This window comes from Camelina sativa, chromosome 16 (genome assembly GCF_000633955.1).
Source record: "Camelina sativa cultivar DH55 chromosome 16, Cs, whole genome shotgun sequence".
NCBI classification, from domain to species: Eukaryota; Viridiplantae; Streptophyta; class Magnoliopsida; order Brassicales; family Brassicaceae; genus Camelina; species Camelina sativa.
In genome coordinates this window covers 21150778-21166460 of record NC_025700.1, presented here as the reverse complement: position 1 = coordinate 21166460, position 15683 = coordinate 21150778, and the positions used below count along the sequence as shown (strand labels likewise).

Here is a 15683-nt window from a genome sequence, read left to right as displayed (position 1 = left end):
TTTTTTTTTTTTTTTTTTTTTTGTTCCTTACGGTTCTTTCTTCGTTTTGCAGGTCTTTTGGAAGCAAACCATGATCCAATCATCAGTATTCTAATCCATGTAATTGTCTTCAGGCGTCCTCATGGGTTCCTTGCTCCAATCATCACTCTCTTACTCATGTTGCTCTTCTAGAGTTCGGTTTCTAAATTGATTATTCAAGGTTTTTTTTATTATGTTCATGCGACTTTTAACTCAACTTGGCTCTGTTAATTTTAGATTGTGGAGGAGGATGCTTTGATCGGTTGGTGACAGTTTCGATGGCTTGTATTTGTCCTCTCTGCGTCGCCTACGTGCTTAAAAAGGTATCAAATCATAAACTGGTTCAAATAAAAATTGGATAAATGAATTTGCATTTTTTTTGGTTACTATTACAATTTAAAGTTTAATTATCTATATGTGATTGCTTTGTGCTTATAGAGTAAAGTTGGTTCTTCTCATTGAGGGAGACACTGGTTCGGGTAAGACTATACAATTATCACAAACAATATCTCCATGGAGCTGGTTTGAGAGGTACGACCTACTACTTTCCCTAACTTGCAGCACGTAGTACTAAAACGCACATATTTCTTACAAATTGGTGTGTGTGTGTGTGTGTGTTATTCCTTAACCGAGAACTGTTAGCTTGTTGAGAACATACTTTGTCTTTTCTTATTTTCCTGTGAAAGTTGTCCTTTGTTTCTTCAAAAGCGATTTTTTATTAAAGGTGTACTTCCATGTAGGAAAGAGGAAAGAGCAAGTTGAGGCGCTGTGAAAAAGAGTTGTCTCATCGTGCGGCTGTGCCAGGTTCGTAGTTCATGTCTCTGCTTTGTGTTTTTGTGACCTCTAGTTTCATGAATCAACATTGCAGGATGTACAAGGATGGTAGCATCATTCCATTAGATGATTCTTTGGGTTTTGCTGCAAATTTTTGACTCATGCTGGGATATGGTAGTCCCCAGATGAAAGAGCTCATGAGGTTTTATCTCACCATGCCGTTGAGTATGTTGGTTGTGGAGAGAGAGAGAGAGATGAAATGGCTGAGGTATATCTCTTTCATTCTGAATCTGCATATTGTTCATACATTTGATCTGATGGGGTCTTCACTATTATTTAAGTTCAACTACTTATTTAACTGTTCTTATTATTGCAGGATAGAGAGCTATTAGAACCAGTAGCTACAACACAAAGCAAGCCGCAGGAAATATCAAGTTACTCTTACCGAAGCAAGCACATGCATTGTGAGTCGAATTTGTCTTTTAAAAGTTGTTGTTTTTTGCTTCTTGTTTACAATTTAGATGGAGACTGAGATTTTTGTTTTATGATGTTTCTCTTCTAGGTATGGAGAATTAGGGTTCCTGGAGCTTCGAACTCAAAACCATGTCTATCTATGGTCCAATTTACTCGCTCAGGGTTTGTTCTCAGACCTCTAGTTTATTGGCAAACCCTCTTCTCTCTCATATGGACTAATCCTTTAAAGCATTTCTAATGTTACTCAGATTGATAGAATTGCTCGTGTTGTCTTGGAGACTGCTCAGAAACGCGCAAGCTGTGTTCTGCTGATAAAGCTGATCTCTATGGTTGATAATTACGATTTCTTTTACTTGTTTTCATCTCTCTTGTTTCATGTGCAACACATATAACACTGATGCTAATGCTATTTGTTCTCTGCAGGCCTCAATTTTATGGAAGAAACGAGTAAGAGAGCCTCTGAATATCCTGATGCTGAGCTGTAACATATGTATGTTGACAATGCTGCGATGACCCGCCAACAGGTAAATTCTTTGGCCAAACTATAGTCAGCCTTGATGATTCTTTTGAAAATTGTGTAAATAATTACTATGGGTTGATTGTTTCATATATATGCAGTTTGAGACCATTACTGTTGATATATTTTCTGGTTAAGCTTCAATGATCACAGGAAGCATTGGAATGCTGGCATGCCGTCCATTGCTCAAGTATTTCTAATTGGCCAGATTCTCCTTGTCCAGTAAGGTTTTTTTTTAGCATTTTCATGTTGTTTAGATCTTGTGTCAGTTTTCTTCACGTATCTTTATGGGGTGGTTGTTTTGTTGTCAGGTGTGTCGATACTGCCAACAGCGACCTGAAAATTTAGTACGTTGTGTTCGCCAAACAACGGAAAATTTCTGGATGTGTGTTATATATGTCAAATGATTACTTACACAATCTCATCAAGCACCGCTTGGGAGATCTTTCCTAATGCTAAGTGTAAGGAAACCACTTGTTTCCCCTCAGTTTATCTTTGGATTTGTTACATAGCGCTCTAATTAAACGGAATATGGAAATTGCAGGTCTCAGAAGTTCGAAGACCCAGCAGAAGGGGAGGATACACTGGTGGCAAAAATTCAAGAAATTATACGACCATCTCAGTACTGGATTTCGTGCCTTGGTGGATGGAACTCGGTAAGCTGTGTCCGTCTCCACCGCAAGTCTAAAAAGCATCCCAATTGGGTTGTTTTTGGAGAAATAAATTTCAATAATGTTTGCTCTCTCCCTCTCTCTCTCAGGTTACGAGCCAATACTGCACCCAAGCAATGGCCAAGGAGATGGCCTTGTTAGCCTTCAATCGGGCTCTTACTTAAGCTGTCTAACTTCCTTTATTTGGTGTTTTAGAATATCTGGTTCTTGGTGTTGGTTTTATGGGATCTTTGCCAACTTCTCGTCCAAAGCGTGGGGATCACAGGTGGTTCTGCAACTTTTGACTTCTTCTTTTTTTGGTTACAGTTACAATTAAGGTTTAGTTATCTATATATGTGATTGTTTTGTGCTTATAGGGCCAAGGTTGGTTCTTGTCATTGTGGGAGACACTGGTTCGGGAAAGACTACACAATATCTCCATGAAGCTGGTTGAAAGGTACGACCTACTACTTGCCCCAACTACCCAATATTTCTTTTGCAGGTTTCTGGGAAGCCTGGGATCACAGGTGTTTCAGCTCGCTAGGTCTCACAGCTTTATGTAGTGGTGCCTCCTATTCTACCTGAGCTGGGAAAGTTACTATTTACATTATCATTCATGTGCTACCAGATTTCTGATTTTCTTTGGTTTTATAAATCTTGAAATCGCTGTTACAGGTCCGGAACCTGTGGCCTACGTCGATTCTCATAGCGGAGTGCTGCTGAGTTAGATTTTGTACCGAGACCTACTCTTCAATTTTTTGACGTCTGGTTATTGTAGGAGTTGCTCAATAGCATTTTTGTTTCTGATTATGCTTAAGTTGATCACATGGCTCATGTTGCATTTGAGATTGCTACGCAAAGGTGCGGTAAATTTTGTTCTGTTGAAAAGGGCCACAAGCCTACTATTTTGGAGGTAAATCCTTGGAGGTGCGGTAAACTTTGTTCTGTTTTTTTTTTTTTTGTGTTTGTTGATTGCCTCATTACAGGGAAACGAGTGTGAAAAACATAGCTAGCACTACCAAACTGATTATGGAAAGTCAAGCCATCGAAAGGCAAAAGCTAGATGATGCAAACTCAAGACAGGTCAGCCAAATTGTTAGAATATCAGATTGATTCACTCCATATCTCACTGCATGACTGAAATTAGCTCCTCCTCATCACTGATTTATGTCGATTCTTAATCCAGAACCAGCAACGCAGCTGGTCTACAGGAAATAATGCTGTTGGTGTCTGGCAACGTAACACATAAACTTATTCTTGGATCAGTTGGGACCGTCCAAGACAACAAAGTTGCACATAGATTAAGGAAATGTTGAACTTTTTGTTAAACAATGGAAACTCCTTGTCCTGTGTTGCCTAGTTTTACGTAACAAACTTCCAGGTAATCTTTCACATCTTGATCCTTTTATGGATGCATCCAAAGCATACACTATCAAATGCTATTTGACACTATCAGATGCTATTTGATGCGTTATTCAACTTGTGAAACAGGGAGTTGATGAAACATTCGGGAGAGTGACTACCGAAACAATGGCTTATGGTCTTCCCTTGAGAAACACAAACAATAGATAAGTTGTAAGGAACTTTATTGGGACTCAAATCGTTTGGATAAGTAGGTAGCAATGAACATACCTTGAAAGCTTGTTCCACAGCTTGTTCTTTCCAGCACAGTTCTTCCGAAGTTGGCGAAGTCTATCCCTTGCTTTGAAGCCCAAACCTTCAAGTTGAACATAAAATCCAACTCTATTTATTCTACCGAACCGAACCGAACCGAACCGAACATCTGAAATTGATTGTAGCGATGAACCGGAGTTTTTTTAACCGCAAAAAAATGGCCTCACCAATCGAGAAACCAGTCTCTTCTTCAGTTCTTCACTTGCCGGAGAAGATGGATTCGATTTGTTGTTTCCGACCGAATCAATCCTGTCCTAGAATTTCAGTTTTGCCTGCTTTCTGCATAAGTAGTTTTTCCGCCGTCAATCGTTTCCGTTCAACGACGAGTCTTCGATTTCCGGCGGCGCCGTTTCGTCGGATTCCAAACTCGTCCTTCGTGACTCACGCGAAGAAGAGTAAGAGGAAAACGAGTATCGTTGAACCTAATCCGAGTATCGTTGAACCTAATCCGAACAAAGTCGAAGAATCTCTCTTTCAAGATGAAGAAGAAGAAGAAGATGAGCTAGTTCTTCCCGAAGAGATTCAAGACGGTGCGTTTTGGTTCCCGTTTTGGTGTTCGAATTCAACCATTTTATAATCAAACACTTTACTGGTGACATTCTTGATTGTACAGAGTTACTAACGGATGGTGAATACGACGAAGACGACGATGACTTTGAATTCGATGAGAGCGAGGAGGAAGAACTCTATGTAAGTCTACTTACGCCTGAATTTAAGAAAATATAAATCCTTTATGCATCTCTTTATCTAAGGATTTGATCTCTTGAAGGCTGGAGATGGAGGTGGTGGAGGAGGCATTAAACTTGCTGGAACGTTATGGGACAAAGAAGCATTGGCATTAGCTGAGAGAGTATGCGAGTCTTTTGAAGGTGAGTTAGGCATTTATGCCTTCAAGACTCTGCCTAATTCAACCATACAAGTGAGAATCGAGCGGCTCACTAGCAAGTTTGGTTCCCCAACGATGGAAGATATTGAAGCATATTCAACAATATACAGAGCAAAATTGGCTGAAGCCGAACTCGCCAAGTCTATACCGGACAATATCTCTCTAGAGGTTACTTGATTAGTTAGCCTTTTGATTTCCTTTTCACATCAGTTTTGTCTCATGGAGTTTGGTTCATTGACTCAACAAAGGTTTGAACCTTTTTGCACAGGTTTTATCTCCTGGTGTCGAAAGGGTGGTAAGAGTTCCGCAGGATCTTGATCGGTATAAGGATAGGCCCATGTATGTGAGGTACACTAACGAGGACAGTGAGACTGAAGGTGATGGTATTTTCAGGTTGGTTTCTTTCGATGTGGAAACCAAAAGCTGTATTTGGGGGATAGCTGACATTCGAGTAAACCGAGAAAAGGCAGGCAAAGGCAGACCTTTGAGCAAGAAGCAAAGAGAATGGCGACTCGATACGGCTTTCGAGTCACTAAGGTTAGTCCGTTTGCATTCTGAATGTTGAGAGAACACAGTCATAAGGAATTGTCTTTTAGTTTATATTAAAATCTCAATAGAAAGTCTATTACAACGATACGTAATAGATTAGACACGACAATGACTAACTTGAGGAGACAGAGAAATAAAGAGAAGTAGTAGGAGATGTATATCTTTTATTGCTCTAAGTGCATAAAGGCAAACTAAAACACAAGTAGACATCAGCATTGGCTAGAGAATGGCTTCAAGCACCCATCGTGATGATGCAACGGATACTCTCTCCCTTCAACATGTAATCAAAGGCCTTGTTGATCTCTGAGAATGGTACTGTGTGAGTGATGAATTTCTCAATCTCCAGCTCCTAATTTCGTAAATAAAACAATCATCAGAACATTGGTATATATAATCAAAGTTGGCACTAAAAGATCCGGTCTTCACATTACCTTGTTCATGTACTTTTCGACAACCCCGGGAATGTCAGTTTTGGGTTTGTAGTTCCCAAAGAAAGTACCCTTTAGAGTCCTCTCATTCAAGAAATTCATGGGATGAGACTTGAAGGCATCGTCTTTGCTTGGCACACCGACTAGCACCGCAACACCCCAGCCCTGAAACAACATCATATGTATAAGTTCATATATGCACAATGTAAGATATGATAGGTTTGGTCCAAATCAATGTGAAGGGGAAGCTTACATCATGAACACATTCAAATGCTTGAATCATGGCCTGAACGCTTCCTGTACACTCCACACTCCTGTCCACCCCACCATTGGTCATTTCAGCGATCACCTGTTGAACTGGTTTGTCATGGTCCTTTGGGTTCACAAACTCGGTCACACCGAATTTCTTAGCTGCAACAACAAACATATCAAGCTCAATGTAAGCGAGACTGGAGAATCGAGAACAACACAGTCCTAAGATCAACACCAATGATCCTACCTTGATCAAATCTGCTGGGGTTAAGATCAACACCAATGATCCTAGAAGCACCAGCGATTCTAGCACCTTCAGCAGCGGCTAAACCAACAGCACCGAGTCCGAAGATAGCGACACTTTGACCTTTTTTGGGTTTAGCCACATTCAAAGTAGCTCCTAACCCAGTGGATAAACCACAACTGACGATACAGACTTTGTCTAGAGGAGCATCCGGATTGATCTTAGCGACCTGACCAGAGTGAACCACAGTGTACTCACTAAACGTGGATGTCCCGAGGAAATGATGAATCGGTTTGCCCTTAATGGAGAATCTTGATTCACCGTCGTGAATCATCCCGCCTCGCTCAGTGTTGATCCTGAGAAGATCACACATGTTGGACTCCTCAGAGTGACAGTGAGGACAATCTCCACACTCTCCGGTGAAGATGGGTAAAACATGATCTCCTGGTTGAAGATCAGTCACTCCTTCTCCAACACTCTCAACAATCCTAAACAACCAAGCAAGAACCAAACATCAAAATCTCTGTATAAAACTCTACAACCTCATAATGAAGAAGACTCTGGTTTTAAGTTAATACCCTCCAGCTTCATGACCGAAGATACGAGGAAACAACGGTGTTTGTCCCTGCGGAATAGAANGCGGAAAAAAAAAAAAAAAAAAAAAAAGAAAAAAAAAGAGTTCTTGAAACTTCTGTGATGAAAAAAAAATTAGAACTTGATTATGAATTTGGAGTGATTAATTAATTAAATTAAAACCTTAGCTTCCCAGAAGTAAACATCGGTGTGACAGAGGGAAGTGAAGAGAATCTTGATACGAACTTCGTGTTTCTGCGGTGGAGCAACCTCTACTTCCTCCATCACCAGTGGCTTTCCGGCTTCCCATGCCACAGCAGCTGCGCATTCGCAACAAAAACGATACCGTTTTTTGTTATTTCAACATAAAAAAAAATCTGTGGATTCATGATCATAAGTTCATAACAATATCATTAACAACAAAAAAATAAAAATAAAAAACCTTTGCATCGAATGATCTGTCCGGTGGTGGTTGACATTATCAACAGTGAAGAACTTGGATCTTTTTTTTTTGAAGTAGTTCTGTGTGATTTGTGAATTGTGTGATGATGTGAAGAGAGAAGCAGAGAAGATATTTTATATACAGATGATGGTAAATGGGATTAAAAGTACATATTACAGAAACGCCACTGGAATATTAATTAGTGTTTATAATTAAAATTAAATTGTAATTTTCTTTGTCGACAAGTTTAAGAAACTAGGGGCGTCTTTGGTTTTGCTTTGTTCTCTCGAACGCTCTTCCACTTGTCGTCACCAGTATTCGTCGACGTGGCTTTCTTAATTAAAGCTGGTCTTTAGTCCTTGATGGTCACGCCGTGGTGTTTAAAAGCAGTAATCTTTTGCACCCGTCGTATGGTTTTGTTTCGGGCGGTTTCACCTTAATTGGGATCTTTTAATAGAGTACTATTCTTGGTCATCAAGTGTTGGGATATTTTTTCTTTGTAATAATACTTCACAAATTTGAAAGATCATATCGTTGGCTCTTAATTATAATCTTGGCCATCACTCTCAAGTCATCAATTATACTTTTGAATTATATTCAAACCCGACTAATTGAGGAATTCGGGGTTTTAGTTAGTTTTAATATCATAGATTTATACGTAACTTTTTTTTAGGAGTTAAAGAAAATATCATACGAACTATAAGTAGAATGACAGTATTATAACAAAAATTGTCTGATTTTAAACGGTGTAATAATATAGGTAAAGGCCGACTTCTAATACACATGCATGTATATGATATTGACTCATAACTACACAAATCATAGACCATTGTCCTACTTTTTTAGTTGTATATATATATATGTGTATATGCTAAATTTGGTGTGATATATAGTGTTGTCCATGACAAGAATCTCTATGATGATTCCTATCCTATATGAATCATATGCGTTCACTATACATCACAAAATCATACAGTTCGCAGGAATCAACGTGGAAATAATATTCACGATCGATTCCCTAACTTAAGCCTCTGCTACATCGCTACTTACGTTACTCTCCATGTGATCAATGTTTAATATCAATTATCTAGTACATAACGAGAAAATATTCTCCTAACCATCTACGAGTACTTTGATTCAACAATTTAACAGTTAATCTTTTCACAAGCTCTTGATCAAGAACAAGAGCTCACGACTCTCTCTCTATTTCCGCTCCTCTCTTTTTATTCATGGATCATATCTTCGATGTCAATGTGTTGTGTGAATCATAGGCCCAAGAGCACGTAGTAGAGAATAGTTACCGGTAAAGATACTATCATACCAAAGATAACCCTGAAAACAAAATCACCAATAACTCACAATTAAATTTCACATTAATCAAATTCCCACAGTTTAAAACCATTTAAACCGTTACTGTAAAAAAGCTGGAACCAAAATATAAAAATAAAAAAGCAAGAAAACTCACAATGTACTGAGCAAGTCTGGATGCAAACCGTACTCCCTCGCAAACACAAACGGTACTATCCCTNAAAAAAAAAAAAAAAAAAAAAAAAAAAAAAAAAAAAAAAAAAAAAAAAAAAAAAAAAAAAATCATATATACCGGCCTCATCATTAATTTAATTTTTTAATAAACAACGAGACATTTATAGCCTTTGGACGAAGCCCCAAACTTAATCCAAATTCTAGAGTTTCTCTAAAGACATCCAAAAATATCATTACTGCGAAATAATATCTGAATCTTAACAAATATCTAGATACTTTTGTAACATATAAAAAACTAGATATTGGTAGAAAGGTTTAAATTTATAATTAAAGTATGTTAGATATTTGTAGTGTTGGAAGCTATATAACCTTCTGTCTTTTTGTGACCATCTCCTTACCCTTACGAAAATTCTAATTCTTTTCCAAGTTATTAAACACTCTCTCTCCATCAACATGTATTTTTCTTCCAACAATATTATGGTACTATATATATATCTCTAAATTAAAGTTGGCAAACTCTCTAAAGATAAAACATATTTGGGTATAACCAAACTTTTACCTGTACGATGGCAGCGTGTAACCTAGAACCTCTCAATCCGACAAGAAGGGAAGCAGCAGCCATGAAAAGAGGACCTGAGATGAACCTGATCAACATCCCTATTATCGCTTTCTTTGTCCCACAAGCGATCATCTTTGGCTGCAGCGCCATGAACAGACCTGTAATTTTGAAAATTTGTTGAATATCAATATTGTATACTTCTTTTTTTTTTAAGAAATAATAAAATTTGGTGCAGATTATTTTCTATATGTTTAATAAGGACATGGTCATACCTAAACTAAACATAGCCATCCCAAGACCTGCATCTGAGATGATCTTTATCGAGAATGCCACTATACTTGGCATCGCTATATTCCATCTGCTCATTATTTATATAGAGAATACGATAAAAGTTATAAACAATCAATTCAATAATTATAGATCAGAGATTTAAGTAATTGTTTACTCACTTGAAGGATATAAGTGACCAGATTAGTCCTAAGAGGCTGGAATATGTGTTAGGGTTTCTTGAAAGCTTGCGTCCCACGACTGTTAATATGAGTCGCACCATAACAGCGGCACTTGGCATTTCTTGCTTGCCTATATCAGCCGCCGGAGTTGTGTCTTTTTCAGCGGCTCCTTCTTCCATGGAAGCAGTACAACCGGCTGCCGCAGTATGTGGTGCAGCCTTAAGTGCGTCTCTGAAGCTGATCTCCTTCTCTGGCACTGATTTATTAATCATATAATGTATACTCGTCAGCAAATACAGACACTAAGTAATTAGGAAAAAACTTAATATATATTTTTCAAAGCAACTAATGATAAGTCGTCTTGTTAATGATGGTTACGGAATTTAGTAATGAAAGTATGAAACAAACAAAAGCTATAAGAAAAGAATTATAAAACCATGCGTCGGTTTCGCTGATGATTACACACGTGCTGGGAGAAAATGATAGCATTGAGAAAATTGGAAAAATCATGGGAAACAAAAAGTCAACATTATGTTGACCATTTTGGTGATTTTATTGATTATAGTAAGGTTGGGGGTGGTATGATGGGTCCGGTTTGTTTACATGCTTCATCATGTTGTTTTATTAGAATCTTAAGCTCAAAAAACACGAAATGAATAAATCAAACCTAGCAAAATTCGAAAGTATGCACACAAAATATAAAATCTATAAAAATAATTAATTGGGATTTAGTGATTTTGTTAAGTAACATTTTTCTAATGTAAAATTAGGTTGAATTTTAATTAGTCTACTCCTAGGGATTTGGTTTAATAAAAGACAAAAGCTAAGTTTATATCTGAAAAAGCTGCATTTTATGTAGTCTCTCAATGTTTTTCTATTCATCAAAATATTTGGAAAGAACCAATATGATACAATAAAGTTGACGGAAAATGACCAAACGGCGTCGTGTCAGTGCTTACGAAAAACGAAAACGACACATCTTTGTAAAGAATAACGTACCATTGATATGATCCTTAGCTACATGTCTCTGACCAGACTCCCACATCATCTTCGGCGAAGATTGCCGGTATATTCTCCCGGCGACGGGAGATTTCATCCAAACCGGTGTACCGTTTCCGTTAACGTCAAGCTCGTTAAAGTTGGAGGCACGTGGCGTTGGCTGCAACGAGTAAGCATCCGAGGAAGCGTAACCAGAGAGCCTCCTAGGACTTGCACCGTATCCGGGTCGAGTAAACCCGAACGCGCCTAGATCTCCGTTACAAAACATGATCTCGTTATTACCGTTATAAAACTGAAGCGTACCGCTTCCTCCTCCGCCGCTAAAGAAACGGTTATTAGGAGTGTTGACGGAGAAAATCTCGGCGTTGGAAAGGTTAGAGGCTCGAGGGGTTAGACATAAGGAGGAGGACATAACAGAATCCGGTACGGATGATATGGACCGTCGGATCCTTAGCCTGATCCGACCGTTGACATCGGTTTCTGTTTCTGTACGGAGCGGATCCATGCCGTCCAAGGAGATGACGTCATCGTCGACTTGGATCTTGGCGATTGACCCGGCTGCTTCACCCGGAAACTCGGCTCGGATGAGCAACCTAGCTGCCCGGAGTTCGAAGAGGAAGAGTAGTAGGGTATACCTATATATACATATATAAACATAGTTAAATAATTCAACTAGCAAAATAAAATAAAACTATTCTATAAGCTCGGATTAGTAAAAGTATTTGATTGAAATAGAAATAATCCTAGACTATAAGCTCAGATTAGTAAAAGTATTTGATTGAAATAGAAATAATCCTAGAGTAACTCATTTGATTTTGGTTACAAAATGAGTAGTTAAATGATGTGAAACCACAAACTTACCATTATGCGGGTTTTGCTAACCAGTCAGAAGGTTAATGAATAAATAGCGGATATAAGTTTGAAAACGTACCAAATGATGCATTGAAGAACAACGAGTTGGACCATGAGGTTTTGAGTGTAATCTCCATACATGGCTTGAAGCAAAGGGATGCCCATGACAAGAGTGTTAGGGAGAGTGGCGATTGAGAAGAGAGTGATAAGCCAGTCAAGACCACCGGATTTGAAGAAAAAGGCCCATAGAGAGAGCAAAACGAAGACGAAGATTTTGGACAAAGTGTCAGAGAGGATGAACATAGTGTCCATTTTGTAAGGGTTATTTTGTGAGATGAAGTGGAAAGAGAGGATCGGTACGGCGAAAACCGAGACAAAACGGTTGATTCCGGAACATTGCGTCGCCGTGAAGATCTTCCACCACTTCACCGATCCATAAGCCACGAACATGGCGAAGTAGAGTGGTGCCATGGCACACATCACCGCGTAAAATTCGTTTCCCGTGATCATCTTTTGCTTTGCCTTCTAATTCTTCTTGGTTAATTAAGGTGTATAGGTTAAGTTATGTGCCAGATGTGTATGTTTTGTTATATAGGGACTTGTTGACGAGATTACCCCTTACTTAGTTCGATATTTGCATTGGGGAGGGACAAGTGGTTATCATAGACATTGGTGATTTGCGGTTATACAAGTCATTGTGATTCCTAGTGGAGATTAGAATTAAGTTTAATTAATTAAAGGTTTTAAAGACATACTACTATATAGTTTGAAAATCTATCTAATGAAACACTTTATTTTTTTTCTGTATCTCCATTAAATTAACCTCTAAAATTCTGACAATTTTAAAATTAATTAGTTGATTTGTTACTTTTTTGTCAACTTAACAATTAAAATTAATGAAAACAAAAATTTGATTGGTAATCCAAACCAGGTTCTTATAAACACTTTATCCAAACAAAAATTTGATTGGATAAAGAGTTTATAAGAATAATTAGAATAACTTGTTTATAATATTTATGCTCTGCAGTATATATTGCTTCTCTTTAGTGTATTACTCCCTCTATTCCTAATTAATTAAAATTTAGAATTTTTTTTTAAAGAGAATACACTTTCAAAGTTTTTATGTTTTTTTATTAACTATTAATGATGAATTGTAAAAAAATAAAAAAAATAATTGAATATTATTGGTTTAGAGTTAAAAAAATTGTTAATCACAGAAATAACATGTATAACTATATATATATATATTCATATATATTCATTTTCATTATTTTTTTAATATACGTTAAAACCTTAAAAGTAGATTAAATGATTAATTAGGAACGCTAGTATTTAGCTAATACGTAAACAACAACGAATAGCAAATTAAATAACATCAGGGGAAACATCGAATTAATAATTAAGTAGCTGTCAAACGAAATTTTCACCTAACAAGTATGTCGTCCACACACACACACGTTAGGATTGTGTGCATGTAATCAGTTCTAAGCTTAAGTAGCTTTTGACACATGCCGTTGAATTTAAATATAGTAACGTACTTCTTTTTGGAATGTAGCAATGATTTATTGGTACCAAAAATATAAGTAACACGAGGAAAAAAATAAAATAAAGATGAAAAAAAAAGTTACAGTGGTTAATAAAACAATATGTCTATTGTTATTGTTAACATCGAGAATGCTGTTATGACATATTCGTAGTACTTTCAACTTTGCATAGAATATTGTCAACATTTTTTTTTCCCCATTTCAATTTTTTAGACAGACGCATAAATCTTCCTTCGAAAACTCTATAATAAAATAAAAAATTGGCAACCTAATAAATTAAAATATATCCATTTTGTTTACCCAAAAATACTATGTATATGGTTTGCTGCCTAAGTGAGCTTTTTTCACCCTTTCTATCTATCTAACTCTTTTTCTCTCTCTTACTTATGGTTAAGTTTGTTGCATTTGGTGTATTTTACAATGAGAAACTAAATTAAGGGCTATATATAGCTATTTATCGTAATCCGAGTAGAATATACCAAATCCACATATCTTCTTTATTACTACAAAAACCAGTGCCTTACAATCTATTTTTCGTCGCTACGAAACTTAAAAGTGTTGACATTAAATAGGAAATAGAACGGATATATATATGATTGGTGGGAGTCCATAGGTTTACAGTATTTTTTTTTCACTTTTTGCATCACCCAACTAAAAATTAATTTGCAGCAAACTCGGGCAACATAGTAATTATAAAAACAACATTTGCTTATCCAAAACTCGTACACTAAGTGCTTTGTCGAAATAGGCTTTCACCCAAATTATTTCCCTAACTCTTTTGTTTTCTTCCTTGCTTACGCTTAAAAGTCTTGTTTCTGGTAGGATTTTTTTTTTGTGTGTGTGTGTGATGAATCTCATACAACTTGTTTGGTGTATATCTTTGGACCATTTTGTCCAAAAAAAAAATTCTTCGACCATAAAATCTCGATACTCAAGAACAATATCATGATTCATCTTTAAGAAAAAGACATATATATATATATATATATATCAGCTTCCAAAAAAAAAAAAAAAGGAAACAGATATCAATAGTTCATACAAAATCAAACTATTAATAATGAAGTTTACTCACTTTTACTCATCTAACTTAAATAACGGCAACATATCTGAAATTATAAATTATTTGGAACTTCTAATAAACACTAGCTATAGGAAACGTACGTAATGAAATACTAGTAACACTAGCTACATACATGTCAATTTAGATTATAGGAAAAGGGTCCACATATGGACAATGATTATCTTGTTCTAAGTTTATTCACATATAGATATACATAAATTGTATATATACACATATAGAAAGCGAAGGAGATCTCATAGAATCTAAGATCAATGATATATTAGCGCAATGGGTGGAGCCGTACAGTGTTAGCCTTTTGCTTTCAAGCTTAAAAGCCTTTAGCCTTTTGGCAATTGCAAGAACTAAGTCATACGTAACCTTTTTTCTTATAAAAGAAACAAATTATTTTGTCAACGAAAGGCTACAAAAAAGTTGGGATATTTTATTCTGTCCTATATATCTAACCTAAGATAAATATTAACTAATCCTACTGTCTAACCAAAATATCTAGACAAGAGCTCTCTAGGATATTATATAAAATAAGGTATAGTTATGATTATTTTTCCCAATGGGTAATTAATGACATTATTTAAAGCCTCTTGTAACCTTATATTGTCTGCATATATAATAAGTACACACATGAATCTGACAAAAGAAATTCAGAATAAGCAAGTTTGTTTCTCTCGAGTGAAGTTGTCTTTATCACTATAAAATTAAATTGTGAGATTATATCACCTCGGCTCTTTTTTACGTTACTACCAAAGTATACACACATATAAACGTATGAAAACACCGTCGAATAAACATTAACGAGGTCTTCATAAATATGTATAAAATCATATTTAAATATATTAAACATACCGAAAAAAAAAACTGAGGAAAAAGATAGTAAAAAGAAGGGTATATATATGATGATGAGAAAGAAGACTAAGAGGAAGCGCATGGGATCGAGTAAAGAGGAACATATGAATAGAAGTGGGATTATGGGGTAGGTTAGAAAATCAAATCAAATTCAAGTGCGAAAAATGATGGTTTCATTTCAAAATTCTAAATTACACACTACACAAGTGTTTTTTTCTTTCTTTTTCTTTGAACAACACTCTACAAGTGTTTAGAAATAAAAATATGTACTATAGAAAAGGAAAAAAAAGGCAAGTGAGTGAGAAAATGGTCTGAGAAAAGGGGGCAAGAACTAAAATGTGTCCGGTCTAGTCAGTCATTGGAGAGAGAGAGAGAGAGAGAGAGAGAGAGAGAGAG

The 15683-nt window shown here is 36.5% G+C and overlaps 3 protein-coding genes and 2 long non-coding RNA genes across 27 annotated transcripts in view; 3 read left to right on the top strand and 2 right to left on the bottom strand.

Annotated features, from left to right (window-relative positions):
- LOC104751608 overlaps positions 1-3679 on the top strand; it is a 9402-nt gene extending 5723 nt beyond the window's left edge. For 7 of the 22 annotated variants that reach the window (XR_002035972.1, XR_002035967.1, XR_002035971.1 and 4 more), the window contains 17 exons: positions 53-172; positions 256-341; positions 457-549; positions 759-822; positions 887-1060; positions 1169-1256; positions 1355-1428; positions 1515-1595; positions 1690-1790; positions 1922-2005; positions 2095-2244; positions 2328-2439; positions 2544-2719; positions 2811-3027; positions 3109-3346; positions 3420-3516; positions 3620-3657. This is a non-coding gene — a long non-coding RNA (uncharacterized LOC104751608). Of the gene's footprint in view, positions 1-52; positions 173-255; positions 342-456; positions 550-758; positions 823-886; positions 1061-1168; positions 1257-1354; positions 1429-1514; positions 1596-1689; positions 1791-1884; positions 2011-2094; positions 2245-2327; positions 2440-2543; positions 2720-2810; positions 3028-3108; positions 3347-3419; positions 3517-3619 lie in introns of those variants that run through there. The other 15 variants (XR_002035976.1, XR_002035975.1, XR_002035974.1 and 12 more) reach the window with 15 other exon arrangements.
- Positions 3683-5648, top strand: LOC109124879. 2 transcript variants are annotated; one of them, XM_019238237.1, is made up of 6 exons: positions 3683-3814; positions 3925-4008; positions 4086-4637; positions 4721-4797; positions 4877-5161; positions 5262-5648. In XM_019238237.1, the coding sequence occupies exons 3-6, from the start codon at positions 4235-4237 to the stop codon at positions 5556-5558; spliced, it is 1062 nt and encodes a 353-aa protein (XP_019093782.1). In that variant the 5' UTR covers positions 3683-3814; positions 3925-4008; positions 4086-4234; the 3' UTR covers positions 5559-5648. The 2 variants fall into 2 exon arrangements, with proteins under 2 accessions (XP_019093782.1, XP_019093781.1); XM_019238236.1 differs by having other exon boundaries at positions 3925-4637.
- On the bottom strand, positions 5572-7635 carry LOC104751610 (alcohol dehydrogenase class-P). The gene is made up of 7 exons (XM_010473597.1): positions 7482-7635; positions 7223-7359; positions 7045-7091; positions 6470-6954; positions 6224-6381; positions 5974-6135; positions 5572-5891 (listed from the first exon to the last, which is right to left on the bottom strand). The coding sequence occupies exons 1-7, from the start codon at positions 7516-7518 to the stop codon at positions 5775-5777; spliced, it is 1143 nt and encodes a 380-aa protein (XP_010471899.1). The 5' UTR covers positions 7519-7635; the 3' UTR covers positions 5572-5774.
- LOC104751607 (auxin efflux carrier component 6-like) lies at positions 8370-12386 on the bottom strand. Its single transcript, XM_010473575.1, has 7 exons — positions 11902-12386; positions 10971-11605; positions 9972-10227; positions 9795-9880; positions 9512-9680; positions 8947-9012; positions 8370-8813 (listed from the first exon to the last, which is right to left on the bottom strand). The coding sequence occupies exons 1-7, from the start codon at positions 12330-12332 to the stop codon at positions 8747-8749; spliced, it is 1710 nt and encodes a 569-aa protein (XP_010471877.1). The 5' UTR covers positions 12333-12386; the 3' UTR covers positions 8370-8746.
- On the top strand, positions 9088-9756 carry LOC109129405. Its single transcript, XR_002035719.1, has 2 exons — positions 9088-9443; positions 9537-9756. It is a non-coding gene; the product is annotated as an uncharacterized LOC109129405 (long non-coding RNA).